General features: G+C 40.9%; 2 protein-coding genes across 2 annotated transcripts; one reads left to right on the top strand and one right to left on the bottom strand.

Annotated features, from left to right (window-relative positions):
* The first annotated feature begins 13561 nt into the window (after positions 1 to 13561).
* Positions 13562 to 14959, top strand: si:ch211-217g15.3 (uncharacterized protein LOC368914 homolog). Its single transcript, XM_054600394.1, has 4 exons — positions 13562 to 13638; positions 13812 to 13875; positions 14025 to 14062; positions 14169 to 14959. Exons 1-4 carry the CDS (start codon positions 13631 to 13633, stop codon positions 14899 to 14901), a joined length of 843 nt encoding a protein of 280 aa, XP_054456369.1. The 5' UTR covers positions 13562 to 13630; the 3' UTR covers positions 14902 to 14959.
* A 79-nt stretch (positions 14960 to 15038) lies between these two features.
* Positions 15039 to 16779, bottom strand: fuom (fucose mutarotase). Its single transcript, XM_054600395.1, has 6 exons — positions 16630 to 16779; positions 16318 to 16386; positions 16170 to 16240; positions 15947 to 16045; positions 15762 to 15835; positions 15039 to 15412 (listed from the first exon to the last, which is right to left on the bottom strand). The coding sequence occupies exons 1-6, from the start codon at positions 16712 to 16714 to the stop codon at positions 15346 to 15348; spliced, it is 465 nt and encodes a 154-aa protein (XP_054456370.1). The 5' UTR covers positions 16715 to 16779; the 3' UTR covers positions 15039 to 15345.
* Positions 16780 to 16846: the final 67 nt, after the last annotated feature.

Raw genomic sequence — 16846 nt, 5'->3', positions numbered from 1 at the left:
ATACAATTATCCACCAGAGAAAAACAGTACAACAAGAACATCATTTCATCTGATATTTCAGATAACATGATGTGTTTTTTAAGTCATATATAATACATTATAGTTGTAGTTAATGGCTATTGAGGTACTTTTTTGGACCTTAAGCAATAGGACACAGTTTCAGAGTGTCCATTTTTCTGTTACATATTTCCTCAAAGCTTGTGACTCACTGACTTCAAAAGATGTTCTAGGCATGTCGATGATGGTAATAAATTATAGTCAATAGTTATTCTCGTGGCACTGATAATGTTGACCACAGAGGAGTTAAAACTGGAACAAATTAGGGTCACATGACTTGCTCAGGGGGCTTTTTTGTGCTCTAGATAGTGGGAATATCCCTTTTCTTTCCCCTACAGATTTCTCAGGCCATCACATGCCTACCTCTTTAACTATAGTCAAATGCTATACTTGAACTGTCACATCACATGTGAATGCAGATACAGCTACATAAAAAGATTGTTTAATTAGAATATATTTAGGGTTTACGGTGAGAATGTGAGTGTGCGCCTGTGATCTCAGCACAGTGACAACCTGAACAAATATGCTGAGTTGATTCTTCTGAGATTACAAAAGATTTCAAGTCGTCTCATGAAGCTCTGAAAGAGATGGGAGGGCAGAGCTGAGGCCCCTGAATAAACAACCATTAAATTCTCCCTGCGCCTGTATGAAGAGAGTCTTCAGCCTTGGGGCCGTGCTTTAAATACACCACAACACAGAACCACAAAGAAACAGAATTAAATGTAGGGAGAGAGAAAATTGTTTGAATAAGGAAGCTCATTTTACCTAATACTTAATCTTTTTTATATTGGGTGCTAAGAGGCAGATTAGTGGACAGCCGGATAAAGCGAGGAAGACGGGTGGAGGGAGAGAAGAGGGGAGATGAAGTGGATGAAGGAGAAGATGAAAGCTTTGTTGTGCTGATGCTTAATGAGCTGGAAAACACAATTGAACTTCTCTGACTGTGGAAATTGCTGTGAGGGCATCGTAAATTAGCGCCAGTGTGGGAGCTAGCCTGCTGACAGAAAAGGGGCTTTGTGTGGTAAAGGCTTCTTCACATGCCTGCAGCCACTGAGATCCTCACAGCGGTATCACGGCTCGATCTGTCGCACGGCAAGGAGTTCAGCGGCTACTCTTAAACATGGACTAGGGAGCTGTTTGACAGCAGTTGTGCACTCATTTGCCTATGTGATTCTCAACTCTACCATATTACCTGTAGATCTATTTTAACCCCCAAAAATGACATTATAAAGCATCATTTATATAGTTTTTTATTATTATTTTTAATTATTAATTCACCATTATCCTGAACTGAGGCTCTTTATATTGCAGTCCGTGTGTTCTCTGTATCCTGCTACCTGAAGATGCTTATTTCATAAACAGGGAGGTCAGACAAACAACAGACGGACGAAGATACAACATAGCGGATGAGGGAGAAAAGAAGAGATGGGTCCTTCTCTTTTCTGATATTTAGTGAACTCCAAAGGGTGACTCTTCATTCTGGCTTTGCAGGCTTGGCACATGCCTTCTGTTACTAAGTGGCTTCATATTGAAAGGCTCTGCAGCCGCTATTCTCTCTCCCACTGGGTGCCAGCCTCTCTGCCCTGGCAGCTGCTGGGCTTCAGAATAGACCCATAGTTTCCCCTCTGCAGGTGAGCTGCACAGCCAAAACAGGGCCCCTCAAAGGCCCTTTCAGAGCCTCAATAGGAATCTGACTTGGGGAGAGAGGAACGGGTGCACAATGGCCGCCTTCTCCGGACACAGAGAAGATGGAGATGAGCTATTGGGGTGCTGCTTTAGTGTCGCTTATAGCCATGTCGAGGAGAGGTGATGAGAGAAGAGAGGAGAGGATGAGTTCCCCCTGTAAAGTTTTTGAAGGCGTGGTTCTTTCTCCTCTGTAACTCTCTGCCACTGCAGAGCAGGGATGTCCTGTCATCCTGCATCTCTGATGAAATTGCTGTGTCTTCCAAACCTGATGAAACAAAATGTATACTCCATGTCCTGCAGGGTGATGGGGGTGACACTCGGCTCCTACCCACACCTCCCCTCTTTCCACCCCTCCCCTCCCCTCCCCTCTGATCCCAGACCACTGGAACTCCCTTTCGCCTCGGCAAAACTCTTCCAGTGCAGGCAGGAAAGAATGCACCTCCCTCTGCTCCCTCTCAACTCCTTTTAATAGTTTGCATTTTAACTTTTATTAGCAACAGCTTTCACTAACATATGAAAAGTTGGCAATGGAGGGACAGGGTGAGGGAGGGGATGAGGGAGGGTTTATATAGAAGTGTGGGGATATAGAGGAGCGATGAAGGAAAGGAAGAGAGGGTAATCCTTTCTCTAAGTTTGTAATGTTTCTTTCTCTTTGTTGGCATGTCCACTTCCTGTCAAACTACAACAAAACACATCAATACAATTTGGCAACGGGGTCTCTGAATCTCTGCCTTCAAATTAGGACTTAGTGCTAATTCACTATTATTGTTTTTTGTCTCACTGATCATATTGTGAGTGAATTCTTCCATACATAATGGTTTCTAATTTCTTTCAACCCCTTTGAGACTTTAGCAGTCCATACGTTTACTTTGTGATTTTGTCACATACCGCTCCCTACGCAAACTGTTTTTACTTTTCTTTAGTGTCCTTATAAAAAAACAATGTGACTAAGAAATCTCTGGAGTGCTGGTGGTACAGAAGGGCATTGTCATTATGTCTAAATGAATGATAGCAAGCTAAATTTGTACCAACATTTGTCACTTTTTAAAAAATTGTTCAGGGTACAACACACTCAAGCATTGTTGCTTTGTATGAATAAAGTGCGGCAGCTATTGTGGCTGTTGGGCTAACAACAGCATTCTACAAGCTGAAAATGATACAGCTTCTTGTCAAACACTTTTTCTTAATAATCTCTTTTAGTGTCCCAGCAGCTAATACGCCTAACACATTGCCTTACAGAAATGAATGGGGAGCAAAATACAATTCAACCAAAGCTACAAGGTACTTTAGAACAGTCTGCATGGATTGCATTTAAATGAATTAAAACACATTAAGAGTTAGTTTGAGTTGTTTGAAATTGATCATCTAAAGAAGTGACAGCCCCATCTCAAATCTGAATAGTTTTACATAAATGTTTCTTCAGAAACTTGTATGATTTAGTTCTCTGAAAACTCCGGTGACTTAATAGCATGAGCATGAGGTTAAATCCTGACCATGTGTTTATGAATACTTTTGTCAAAATCTTAAATAAATGATGATGATTTTAATCTTTGTCATTTTAATCCATATAACCCACCCCTGCTCAAAAATACAGAAATGTTTCTGCAGCAATATTTTTGTTATTGTTAACTTTTCACATGAGATTTTAAACACACAGTCGTCTGAGAGATTACTGAGCCTTTAGCTGTCTAATACAATTAAGTTGGGTAAGAAGATGCTATCATTCCCTGTCTCATTTTTCCTCTCTTCTCTGTCTCTACTCCTTCTTCTCCTCTAATCAGTTCCACTCTGTTATTGCTGGCCCCGGGCTGTTTACCTCTTTGCTAAACTGCTTTCACAAGCATGACACCAAAGGTTACTCAAATGTCCAATACACCCTTTTTAGAAACGATCCCTGTGTGGCTGACCGTACTGCAGTTGTTGCCATAATATATGGAATAAATGATCGCTGATCTGAAGTTTCTCACACCTTCTTCTTTGAGGAATAGTTTTTCCCTTCTGAAGTTAGTTGAGCACTTTTAAAAGGTTAAGTGGTGAATGGGGGCTCTCATGGCAGCGCAGAGGGCTGAGGAGACAGAGACAGACTGTGACCACAGCCCTGAAGGAAACGCAATGAAGTCCATGACAGACAGTCTAACATAAGCTCTGAGAACATACATGCTCGTGAATGCACCACGCTTCATGTACTATTTGCTCTGAGGTTTTGAGAAGAAATAAGTATATCCTGCAGTCAGGCCAGCTGAGAGTGATTTAAAGACATTAGCAAGATCCCATTCTGGCAAGCATCTCTCTTCAGGGATAAGTTCATAATGTAACGGTAACCCCTCTTTAGACACTCATCTTGTGTTGGCCTGCTTGGAGAGGACACGTCATTATTGTGGTAGTTTAATTAGAAAAATCGCTGTGACTGTTGACTTTAACCTCTTTGTGTCTCTGACATGTGACATGTCTCTGACATGTGAACAGTCCAATGCAATACAGGTGTGCTTTGTTTGTATAATTGAGAATACACAGTTGTAACTTTTGCTCATATGAACAGCAAAAAAAGCTCCTACTGTGTTCCTGTATAAGCCAGTATGTCTGCAACTATTAACTCATGTCTGTTTGTACACCTCTCAACACTTTGTTTGAGTACCTTATCTCTGACTTTCTCCATTTGTTCACATTTCTTTTCTATTGATGAAGAGACCAAGGGAGAACAGATCAAACATGATTTACAGACTTTATGTCTTCCACCAAGCGGTGGTATTCAGCTTTCAATCAGAGCTTAACAATCAATATTCTCTTCTCTCAAACCTGCTGCTGAATAAAATGTGAAAAGAAACAACCCTCACATTCTGAAAGATTATTTATTTCTTCATGTTATGCCTTGTTGTCAATACAATATACTATATAAGAGCTTGTTAATAGATGTCCAAACAGTTAATCAAACAGTGATTAGGTCAATGAGTCACTGACCATCAGCCCAGTGAGAATTTATAAACCAAAAATCCCTTCCACCAAGGCTGGGAGTTTTATTTCGGCAGTGCACAAATAATATGAGGAACTGAATAAATTAAAATGAGCCTTATAATTCAATTGTAGATATTCATCATCACAGTTTAGTTTACCTTCCACAATTCTCATTATCAAAAATATATCTAAATCGTACAAAAGAACTGTAAAAAAACAACACCGCAGTGTTTCTCCTTGTATGACGTCTGCTTTTACTTCTACTTCCGCTCAATTTCCATCACTGAACTGTTTGACTGATCAGTATCTGTAGTTGTTCTTTACCTTATATAGATATGTCTAAAAGCATTAATCTTATCACTGGAGACAAACTGTATGTAACAGTGTGACACTGGTGCCCTATTTTATGCGTTGAGCTGGTGGGATTTGGAGGAATTAACATTTCTTATTAAACTTGAGTTTGACAGAAAACCAATAAGTAATGCATTCAAAAGACTTATTTTTATTGCTGTCCTTTAACACAAATTACATACAGCACAGACTAAGTGGCAGCAAGTTATCAGATATCAGTGGTGGTGAGCCCTTTCCCTTTCATGCTGTGTCTGTCTTTACTCCCCTGTTGTCTGCGTTCTGCAGGTATGTAATTATGGTTTGGAAAGGTTGGAGCCAGACTTTCCAGAGGGCACAGCGTGGGAACAAAGCAGGGTCTGGGAGAGGAGGTCAGGGAGCTCAGTGGCCGCACGGAAGCTACAAACTAACAAAGATGGACACTTAGGGACAGTCATCCTCCTCAAATGAAAGTCTGTTAGTGCAGTCGATTCAGAAGTCTGACTCACATCTTCTGACTGTGCCGAGGATAGTCTACGTTGCATTGAAAGATGTGTAATAAGCAACTTTGTAATCTGGCATGAATGGAGGATGTTGTAGTAGCTACAATTGATGAAGGATGCATTACATGATGACACGCCAATCATAAAGTGCTGGAAAACCTAAATTAGATACTACGATTTTTTGAGTAGTCATGATTTAAGGACGAATTGGTTTCTCTATGTTGGAAAACAGCGTTGCTGTAAAGCCAAGTCTGTATATGAGAAAAGCCCTGGAAGCAGTGCTCCAATTAGTTTTTGATAAAAGATAAAGACCAAAGAATAAGTAATAATTTTATTTGTTGCGTCAGTCAGTGGGGTTTGACATTCTTCGTCACCAGGGAGTCTGCAATTATCCTTTGACTGTGTAACAAAGAAACCATTGTATATTTGAAGTATGAGGATGCACAAAAATGAGGCGTAAATCACTGAGATACAAACAAAACCTATTAATCTTTACATACATGTACTGAGCTTGTTATTTCTCATCGCAAAGGAGAGTATGATCCTGAAAAGATGAGGGTTCTGTCAACAGATCGTTTCTATCTGTATTGAGAAAAAAAAGCAGAGAGGAGACTAAAAAGTTTCATCTGCAGACATAACTGAGCAAAGGGAGCACATGTTTCTTTAATAAGGATGAAAGCGTGGCACTCTTGTAACTGGATCTCTTTGTAGCAGGCAGCTTTCCATCAAGGAACAGCAGGATCCTCACTTTAGCCCAGGAGCATCGGGACAGATGGGACTGTGACACGCAAATTCAGACACAGACAAATTCAGAGCAACACTGAGAGGATTTCTATGATCTTATGGATACAATAAGCTGTGAATATCAAGGGAAGGGGCAGCAAAGAACATCTGTAACACCTGTACTCAATGTCGCGCCTTTCTGTCGTCATGACACTGTTTCACAGGATGTGCTCCCCGCTGAGTGCATCGATGATGAATTCAGTGGAGCTCGGGGTCAGAGGTTAAAGGTTAGGGGTACTCCAGCTGGCAGCCAGGGCCGCTGTGGACTCCAGTGAGGCGGCATTCAGTGGCTGGAGCAGGAGGGGGAAAAGTTGAGGCAAAGGAGGGGAGGGGGCCGGATAAGTTTCTCTTTTTGTCTTATTTGATGTACCACACCCCCAAGGCCTCCTACTTCAGAAGTTTGATAATATTGGTATATATGTATTTGCTGGATGTGTTGGAAACTATCTACTTACAAGTTCGCCTTATCAAATTATGATAATATCTCAGTGTTGTGTTTACAGTTTGTTTTAGCTGCCCCCAAAGTGGAAAAAATCTGTTATGGCAGGTTTGAAGTTCAGGGAAGAAAAATGAACAGCAAATAAAGCAGCTATATCTATGAGTGCATGTTAGTAGGCATGACTCTGCAATTCTTTTGTTTATCCTGTAGGAGGCAGATATCCTAATTAATGAGACCCATGTGCCAAGTGTTGGCAAGATGTGTGTTTCATTTAAAGAGTTTTCCAAAACATTAGTTCTCCTCGGGTGGAAAATGTGTTTAATGAGAAGCGTCCAAAACACAGTAAATAGCCATTACACTTACTTTAACAGCTCCCACATGAGTTTAAGAGGGATGTGATTAAGGCGGCGTGTTTGTGTGTGTGTGTGTGTGTGTGTGTGTGTGTGTGAGAGAGAGTGTGTGAGAGAGAGAGAGAGAGAGAGAGAGAGAGAGAGAGAGAGAGAGAGAGAGAGAGAGAGGGACCACCTGAGCTTTCCCTCTCATTACAGTGTCTATAATATAATATTTCCATGATTGACACTGTCAAAGCAATGTAATGGCTCTGTATCAGCTTTAACAGCTAGCGTCACTAATGGCCATCTTTCACACAGATACCCAGATCTGGTTTTTTTTCAGATTAGCTGCCCTGGACACAAAGGTCACCCATATTCCTCTGTGTCTCCTCTCAGACAGACAAAGAACCTCCGAATCTTCTGTCATCAGTTACATAACAGACAGAGGGGAGAGTTCCTCTATCCGTCCGTCTCCTGTGTAGCTGTGCAGGTCCTGGTCGACCTCCCCTCGTCTACCTCAGCTTTCATCAGAGCTATTGTCGCTGGAAATCTGTCTCAGGCATTACCTGTGGAGCCAGATAGCCAGGTGGCTCTGGGCCCCAGACTGACTGGCTCATTACTCCCCTCATTTTGCCCCCCTAAAATCCCTCCTGTTCATACATTGAGGGGGCATTCGATTAAGCATCAGCACCAAAACATTTTAAAGACAGCGTCAAAAGGTGAGGTGTCTCATGCAACTGTTGAGCAGATGGCTCACTAATTCTTCCTTCAGCCACTTCATAAGTCTGACAGCTCCCTTGTTCACCAGACCGTCATCACAGCACTTCATGTTCGCCTCCGCTCTTCCATGGAGGTCTTTCCCCCAGCCCTGTAATTGGTGCGGTTAAACTCCACCGTGAGATGTCTAATGTGTGTTTAATGGGTCTTGGTGAAGCATCAATTAAGTTAATTGTAGATCATTGAGTTAATTTTAGTAATTTAGAAAACCCCAGCCTTCCTAAATGTTGTGAGTGTGGTGGGAACATGACGGAAGACTGTGAGTAAAGACAGAGGGGTGGTTAGCCTCAAATATAGCTCTGCGCTCCGGGATGTCCCTTAAGGGATTTACTGTTAGTAATGACGGTGATGATGAGGTTTTGGTGCTGATGATTGTTATAGCGTTGGAAGGTGACCTTACTGTCAGTATGTTCATTATCTGATTTCAAACAGAGATACAGTGTGTGTTGAGGTTTAGCGTGGAGCCTGATGTCTTAGCTGATTGTTTTCTATTTGTTCGTTACCTGTAGAGATCCCTTGATAAAGACTCCTCTTTAAGTCAAGTATAAACATGATGGTTGCATTACTCACAGTCTTAGCAGTAATAAGCTGTTATTGGTTTTGAGAAAGAGCCAAGACATCAGATCCTGCAATTAAAGTTACAATTTGAAGACGGTGCTGTCCTCAGTGGATATTAATCTTTAGTATCTGACTACACATTGTGCATGTTTGTAAGTAAGTGGTAGGCTACTGCACAGACATGCATTCATACTCATACATACGCTTTCACCTCATGCAACAGCTGTGAGGCAGAAAAAGCACAGCATTACAGGTGCTAAATTCAAAATTTAGATCATATTGCCTCTCAACAGCTTTCAACATGGCAACAGCTGAGCCGGCAGCTAGCAGCTAACGATGCTAAAGCGCTAACAGTGTTAACAGGACTACCTAGGATACGCTGAGCTCCTCTCTCCTCTTCTCTCCCTCCATCTTTATGTATTAATCTCCTATTTATGCACATTACTGATTTTGCTTCTTCCCCGGAGTTCTTGTGCTTTCTCGCCTCGCAGGTTCCCAGGAATCGGGGTTATATTTGGACTGTCATCGTGCCACCTACTGAGGCCCTGCTGACACCCACTACTACTACCACTATCATTATTAGTCACATTACTATTATTATTGCCTGTACTATTACGCTTATTGACTTGCTTGTACCCTGGAGTCTTTGTGCTTTCTCACTTCGCAGGCTTCTATAAATCGTGGCTGTACCTGGACCGTGGACGTGCATCCTGCTACGGCCCTGCTGACACCGACTGCTACCACCATTATTATTACTAGTCACATTACTATTACTATTACCTGTACCATTAAGCATTTTAGCTTTACTTCCACCCTGAAGCCCTTTTGCTTTCTCGTTCTGCAGGTTTCCATGAATCGTTGTGGTACCTGGACCGTAGTCGTGCCTCCTGCTGTGAGCCGACTGACACCCACTGCTACTTCGATTATTATTATTAATCACATTACTATCCCTATTTTCATAACTATAATTCTACTGTAATAATTGCTGCTTTTATTATAAGTAGTCTTATTATATGAATCATTTATGTCATATACATTGAATGTGTTGTATCTCTGTTATGCTGTTCATTCTGTACACATGACATCTATTGCATTCTGTCCATCCTGGGAGAAGGATCCCTCCTCTGTCGTTCTCCCATAGGTTTCTTCCTTTTTTCTCCCTGTTAAAGGGGTTTTTTAGGGGAGTTTTTCCTGTGCTGATGTGAGGGAAGGACAGAGGATGTCGCATGTGCACAGATTGTAAAGCCCTCTGAGGCAAATTTGTAATTTGTGATTCTGGGCTATACAAAATAAACTGAATTGAATTGAATTGAACAGCACCAGAGCTTACAGTGTTTACCAGAGGGGGAACCTGAGGGTTGGTTTATCAGCTGTTACAGCCGTATGAGACCAGTGCATGACCTAACCAGTAGGGCAGCTCACATGCACTATCATGCACTAAAAGCTTGTGTGGACGGCCTGGCTGTGTCAATAAAGCACATAGAGGTTTGATAACAACACACACAGAGGGAGAGTTACTTCAATCTCTGCTCAGGTAGACGTTACTCTGTTATATCTTTACATAGACAATAGTTGTTTGCTGTCATATTCAATTCTATAGCGAATCTTGAATCAATACAAAGCCAAGATTGTTCCTTTTAAAATGGGAACATTCAGTTTGGCGGTTTCCCCCATAAATAGCTGCAAGCTGCAGCATTTGACGCATGTTTACGGGCGTAAATCACGACTAAATGCTGCATTTAAATAGCTTACAGACAGGCAATTTATTCTTGGCTCACTCCTCACATTTCGTGCAATAACATCGTGTGACTCTGTGTGTGTTTTACAGTTTATTGGCAGCGATCATTACCTGATGACAACTCCCACTCGTTCTGGTCTTTATTGGTGGCCTCTCATTTTCCAAAAGGCTTGCCATTCACATGATACATATGTGTTCAAACATTGCACCAGCACACACATCTAACCAATAGCAGGACACAAGCAGAAGAATGCACTTTGTAGTGTGAAAGGAGGAGGGGAAACATATTTGCTCATGCACTTGGCACATCAAACTAAGCCTCTGATTGCTTCTAGAGGTGTCAAGGCATAAATCTGCACAAACCACATATGAAGATTAAATTACCTTCAGGCAATTAGTAGGAGAGTATTAAGAGAAGCTGAGAATTACACTATATAAAGTTCTCCTCCGCCAAGAATACAAACTTATCCTGACACATGGGCCATGTCACTTCATCCAATGGGGATACAATAACATATAAATGTATTTGGTTTTTAGTGTATACACTAGGAAAAATGATAAACATCCATGTTGATATAAAATGTCTTTGAGCCTAGAATCAAGTGTAAGTGAAAATAAAAAAGGTACATAGGTCTGACATTTTGTGAAATACACCTCCTCCTCTTGCCGTGAGTTAGATAAGAACATCGCTATCACCGTCATATCTGTATGGTCACAGTTCTGCTGTGCCAGTAGCCGCTTAGCTTAGCATAAATAAACAGGGGAAACAGCTAGCCTGGCTCTGTCCAAAGAAAAAAACTGTCTAAAAGCAACTTTTATTTCACTCATTAAGAAGTCATATTCCATTGGTGTGATGTGTGCAAAAACAAAAATAATTTGAAAAAGAAAAACTACCATTTCTTTTAAATGCTTCAATTTTAAAATAATTAAAAATGCCTCTGAATGCATTATTTAACTCCCCCCCATTTGCATTCATTCTGCTCCTTGAGTTGCTCTGAAAACAAACTCTCCTAACTTTTCTACTTGTTGCACTACGACGTTTAAACTCTACGACACTTCATCACCTTGGTGAAGTGTCCGAGACACATTTTGTCTGATGGAGGGTTCCTCTGAGCCGCAGCGCCAACCACAGATGAGCTTGTTTTCCTGTAAGCCTGTGAGGCCATCAGAAGTTCAGGGAGCAGAGTCCTGTGGTTAATCTGGGCTGGTAGCTGACGGGCCTCTGGCTTTCACATGAAAGCTATTTCACTGATGTGTGTGGGACACAGGGGGGTGACTTGGTAGAAGCTATAGCACACTTTATCCATCAAACCTCACTTTCAAGACCTGGAGTAGCGGGATGTCTTCTCCCAGAGTTGTGGTTTCTTGGAAACCGACAAAGCATTTCCTTAATGGCTCACATCGTACTCCTCAATGTCTATTTAACAGCCAGTGTCCAGTATGTTTGTCACTGGTATGAACCTGTCAGCAATCGTTTAATGATTATCTTCATGAAGGCAGTCTAATTTTAAAGAAATAAATAAACAAGCCAAAAATGTCTTACAATATGTGGACATGTGTACTAAAAGCAGAATCAAACAGTGGTCAATTTTTGTCCCTATTCTACTACTACTTTCTTAAAGATGTCTAGCATTTGCCTGCTCAGGGAGCATTGTTTTCAGTAGAAGACAGTAGATCACTGAGTGACCTGGGAGTGGGGCTAGTCGAGGGGTAACATTGGACTTGTACATATGGATCTGATAGAGAGGGCAGATAATCAGCAGACGCAGTGGAGCCATCCCTTACACAGGGCAGGAAGTGTGTAGTGTGTCTGTCTGTTCTACTGTACAGTGTGTGTGTGTTTTAGTGTGTGTGTGTGTGTGTGTGTGTGTGTGTGTGTGTGTGTGTGTGTGTGTGTGTGTGTGTGTGTGTGTGTGTGTGTGTGTGTGTGTGTGTGTGTGGGTGTGTGTATATGCTGAATCCTGTTGTCATGAAACATTATTAACCCATATGTTAACTTAATGACTCTCCTACTGTTTTATGAACACAGAAAAGAGAACAATGAAGAGTTCTCATCATTATAACGGTCTCTTCAAAAGTAAACTCTAACATGAGCTGCATCACGGCAGATGGAGGGACTGCCAGATGCTAAAACACTGAACTGAAAATGAAATCACATTCTTTCAGGGTGTATATGTTATGTAAGATTAGTTTAAATGTGTTTATGGCTGTGTAATGCATCTTACAGATGTTTAACATGGTCTCAACGTTTTCTGTTTTGACCACAAATCATAAAAATTGATTCATAAAGTAAGTTGTAATTCTTTTTCCGTGCATCAGTCCATGAGCTTTTTTTTTCTGACACGGTGAGATAGGATCGTGGCATGGCCGTGGATTAAAATGGACACATTCTCAACAGTTGCCTCAGTAAGCGTTGTGGCTGACACATAGATCACAGACCGATCATCTGCCTTCAAACTGTTCTCCTACAGTGGGAGTGTGTGTGAAGGGTAATTAGTCATCTTAAATGATTGAAGCTGTACGCAGCAGGAAGTCTGTCTGAGAAGGTTCCTGTGAAAGTAAACCAAGCATGGGGAGTATGTGCATTGCTGCTTCTTGTTAATATTGCATATGTACATGACTTGACTTTTGATACAACTATAAATAATATACTTTTTATGCATGCCGTCCCTTCTTCTGAATAAACAATTGACCCGTTAGTGTGTGCATAAAAATGTGCGTTTATTTATGTGTTCGTCCACAACTGTAACTCGTCCTTTGTATAAAATGATAATGATGAGGATATAGTGAAACACAATTCTAATAATTTAAAATATGTCTGGTTAGGTTAAGTTATAATTGGTATTATACATTATAGTGGGTTATTAACTATTTATTAAATGGTCATGTACTGCTAAAATATAAATGCTAAATAAAGGGCCAAATGGCAAACATCTAGTACAGAGACAAAGAGTGACTTTGTATTTGCACTGTAGTTACATTGAGCGCAGGTTATCTGGACAACCTTATTAACGTGATTGGAGAAACTATTACTGCAAGATAAAGTTTGTTTAATGATAAAATATCTCAACCTCAGCTTTAAGGCTATGGGGCGTTATAACATTGTGATCAATGATTGCTGACGAGGAAGATTAATGTAGTTGTAAGATTGGTTAAATCTATTACAACAGTATAGAATTCTGTAATCTAGTCTCTGCAGGCCAGAAATCAGACACGAGTTACCTTTTAGTCACAGTAAAATAACAAGGGTGAACTAAACCAGAAGTGACAATGATCTTGTTCAAGACAGATATATACAGTGAAAACTTTTTAGACTTGATGACACAATGAGGAACTTAGTTGTAAACAGCTGACGCTGTATACAAAGGTCAAGAAAATATAATTGTTTATTGGTGGAACTTTGGTCCTTCACTTTCACAGAAGGTAAAGGGAAAATCACTTGTTCATATCCCAAAGCATTGAGCTGAAAGCCGTCAACATGTTCAGGTAAGAAAACTACAGATCTCTTCAAAGGGTTTCTGACTCTGATTGTTAACCTGGTTTTAATGTGTTACAGTGTATAGAGTGCATAGTTTGTTTCTTTGAATGGACCACGATCTGTTGTGTAATGTCACAGTCTTGAAATCTGGGCTTTAATCCAGAGTCTCTTCACTTTTTAGGTTTTCTCTAATAGTCTGTGTTTATCTGATATTTGGCATCAGTGCAAAGCCATATAAATCCTGGGTATGTATATAAATACTGGCTTTCCACATTATTATACTGTAGACTCTACAGCTACAAATCGTATAATACATTATTCCTGATGAATTTAAAATGACAAGCATGTCTGTGTTTTGGACATCACTCATGTAATATTTGTGCTCTTTTCTCAGAATAAACACACAGATGAAGCGTTCCAGGATACGGTTGTGTAAGTTGTAATTTCCTTGAACTAAATCTATAAAGAGGAATCGTCTCTTGGATTGAGGATATGCAGACTTTGTGTGTGTGTGTGTTTATGTATTTATTTGTCTCAGGTCCTTAGATGACAAAGGAAGGATGTCCTGGGGAGTGGAGGTGGAGCCTCCTGAGGACATGGATGAGACTCAATATGACATCGACCCTCGCATGATGATTCGGAAGAGTATGACAGCCGGTGGAGAGGACAAAAAGCCCCTGAAGGCAGAAGAAGACATGGATGAGCTGTACCATCCTTCAATGGTTGATCTCCTCAATGGTCAAATCCAAAGCCTGGATGCCCTCCCCGCTGCTGACATCCGGACAGAACCCTGGCAGGAATATGCCAACATGAAGAACCATCAGCAACCAGAGGAGGATAAAGACGACGTCGACCACCCTGGTTTCAGTATGGTGGACCCAGACGAGCCTGAGCAGGACTGGGATGAAGTCTACAACAAAGCGAGGGAGGAGCTGGATGTATATCTGGCTCCACTAATGTCTGGATACATCGCTGGTGCAGAGGTTCGTGTTGCACACTCTGAACCGGAGAAGGATGAGGACGAGCTGTATCACCATGACGACCAGGGTTCACCTGTGCAGATGGAGCTGCTGAGCCGTGAGGTCATGGGTGAAAGTGAGGTCAGAGTTCACCTTCAGCCCGAGGAGGACATGGATGACCTGTACCACAAAGATCCCCTGAAGCTCAACACTCACCAAGATGATGCTAAAGCTGGCGCTCCTGTTTATTTACCATTTCAGAGGAAGCACAGCGAACCAGAGGAAGATCTGGACGATCTCTACCACCAATGATCCTTCAATAACTCATCCTGTGTAGATTCCTATTATTTCAGATCAGACACATAGCTGATACACAGGTAAATAAATCAGAAGTGTCATTTGATTTCATGTAACTGTCTTCAACAAGAATAAACACATAAATCTGTTGATAAAAATGCTTTAACACATAAATCAAAGACTTCATGTGTTTTATTTATTGGAATGCATGTCCAAAACAGACAATAGTTACAAAAATACAAAATAATTTCTGCTACATGTAAACTGGCGATCAATCTGATCATATTTTACAGTAATAATCACACATTAACAAGAACAAACTTTGTTTTGAACTGTAAACTGAACAAAAATTGAAATAGGTTTTATGCAAAAATATTCACCTTCTCCAGATTTTCACTAGAAAAAAAACTCACTTCGGACTGAAACTATTACATCATCATTACTTTAATAGTTTGTGTGTCACTGTAGCAGCTCAGCAGGGATGACCCCTTTCTTCAGTATCAGATTACCATACAGAGCTGTTTCACTGTACAGAGCAGAGGAAACAATATCAGCTGTAGCTTTAAAGACATACTTGCAATAATGAGTCTTTAGTGGATATTTTAAAGCATTTGTTGTGCGAATCCTAATCTCCAATAATTCAAATGTTATTTGTGGGAAAAAAAATAGCCTGGTTCCAGACTTTTGAATCGCTGCCTACATCTCATTTGTTCAGAAACTCACAGATTGAATCAAGTTAAACACAAGGGCAATTCAGTCATCAAGCTGGTGAAACTTAACTTTTATAAAGTGACACATGCTTTTGTACTGATTTTACAGATGCAGATTGAAACTTTCATTTACAATAATCACATGAAGGCATAAAAAATACACACCCTGTTGCCACAACAGCGTAGGCTTTCTTGGCTCGCTCATAGAAAGCAAACCTCTCCACCCTCTCAAGAGGAGACTATATGTAAGCAGAAATCAACACACAAAGGTTAAAAAAACCAAATAAACACGAGGTTACTTTGTGTTATTTACTGAGGTCATTAATCATTAGGTGAATATGCCCTTTTACCTCAGACCCAGCCTGACCGAGGAGCTGTGTGTAGGTGTCCCACACAGGGACAGCTAAACATCTCTGTTTGTCACTGTCTACCAGATCCATGACTGCAGCCTTTGGAAGCACATTAGCACAGATTCAACAAATGTATTGAAAGACATCAAATCCAAGACAACAAAAGTAGAAAAAATGTACTTATCAATCAGTGGTTTTAACTTAAGATTCATTGGTCCTGTACCGGAGAAGGGACATAGGTGTCCAGGGGCAACAGCTTCAAAATTGCCTCCAAAAGTTGTGGGATTCCCAAACCTACATAAAGAATAGAGGAAGTTATAAATACATACACTCGCCAATATTTGTATTTACAAAAATATGTATTGACATACCATCAGCTCTTATCTCTTTTGGGCCACAAGCACAAATGGAAGATGCTGGAAAATTTGCATCAGCAAGAACTGAAAAAAAAAAAAAGAGAAGCACACCCCTCAGAGGATGACTGAATAAACCAGTCTACAGGTTGTTAATGGTGTGAGTCCAGCTCTGTCGCTCTTTAAACTGGTGTTGACTTAAACTTGGATTAGCCTTCTGTCCTCCAGTAACTACACACACTTTATAGGCTAACACTGTTAGCACAGACAACGAGAGAGGCTACCCATGCTTTTATGTATGTAATTAAATAACACATGCACAGATCATACCCAGTTCATCCCCGTGGCCCATTTTAGCGAGAGCATACAGCAGCTCAGGAGATAACACTGAGGGGATTCCCTTCAGGACGACCATGCTGGACCCCACAGAGAAGATAGAAACTGGCAAAGCAGCGAAGAGAGAGCAATCGCTCCCCCTCACTTCCGGGTTCGTTTAGGTAAGAAAAGCGAGCCGCATAGCATGTTTGTACTTCCGGTTATTTGGTTA

The sequence above is a fragment of the Anoplopoma fimbria genome, chromosome 6, assembly GCF_027596085.1.
Source record: "Anoplopoma fimbria isolate UVic2021 breed Golden Eagle Sablefish chromosome 6, Afim_UVic_2022, whole genome shotgun sequence".
Lineage (NCBI taxonomy): Eukaryota > Metazoa > Chordata > Actinopteri > Perciformes > Anoplopomatidae > Anoplopoma > Anoplopoma fimbria.
This window is presented reverse-complemented; position numbering and strand designations above follow the sequence as displayed.

Coding starts and splice junctions, on each gene's coding strand:
- si:ch211-217g15.3 (XM_054600394.1), top strand. Junction 13,876..14,024: donor CAAAGCCATATAAATCCTGG/GTATGTATATAA, acceptor CTCTTTTCTCAG/AATAAACACACAGATGAAGC. Junction 14,063..14,168: donor GCGTTCCAGGATACGGTTGT/GTAAGTTGTAAT, acceptor TATTTGTCTCAG/GTCCTTAGATGACAAAGGAA.
- fuom (XM_054600395.1), bottom strand. CDS start 16,714: ATGGTCGTCCTGAAGGGAATCCCCTCAGTGTTATCTCCTGAGCTGCTG. Junction 16,046..16,169: donor ACACCTATGTCCCTTCTCCG/GTACAGGACCAA, acceptor GTGCTTCCAAAG/GCTGCAGTCATGGATCTGGT. Junction 15,836..15,946: donor TCGGTCAGGCTGGGTCTGAG/GTAAAAGGGCAT, acceptor GCTTACATATAG/TCTCCTCTTGAGAGGGTGGA.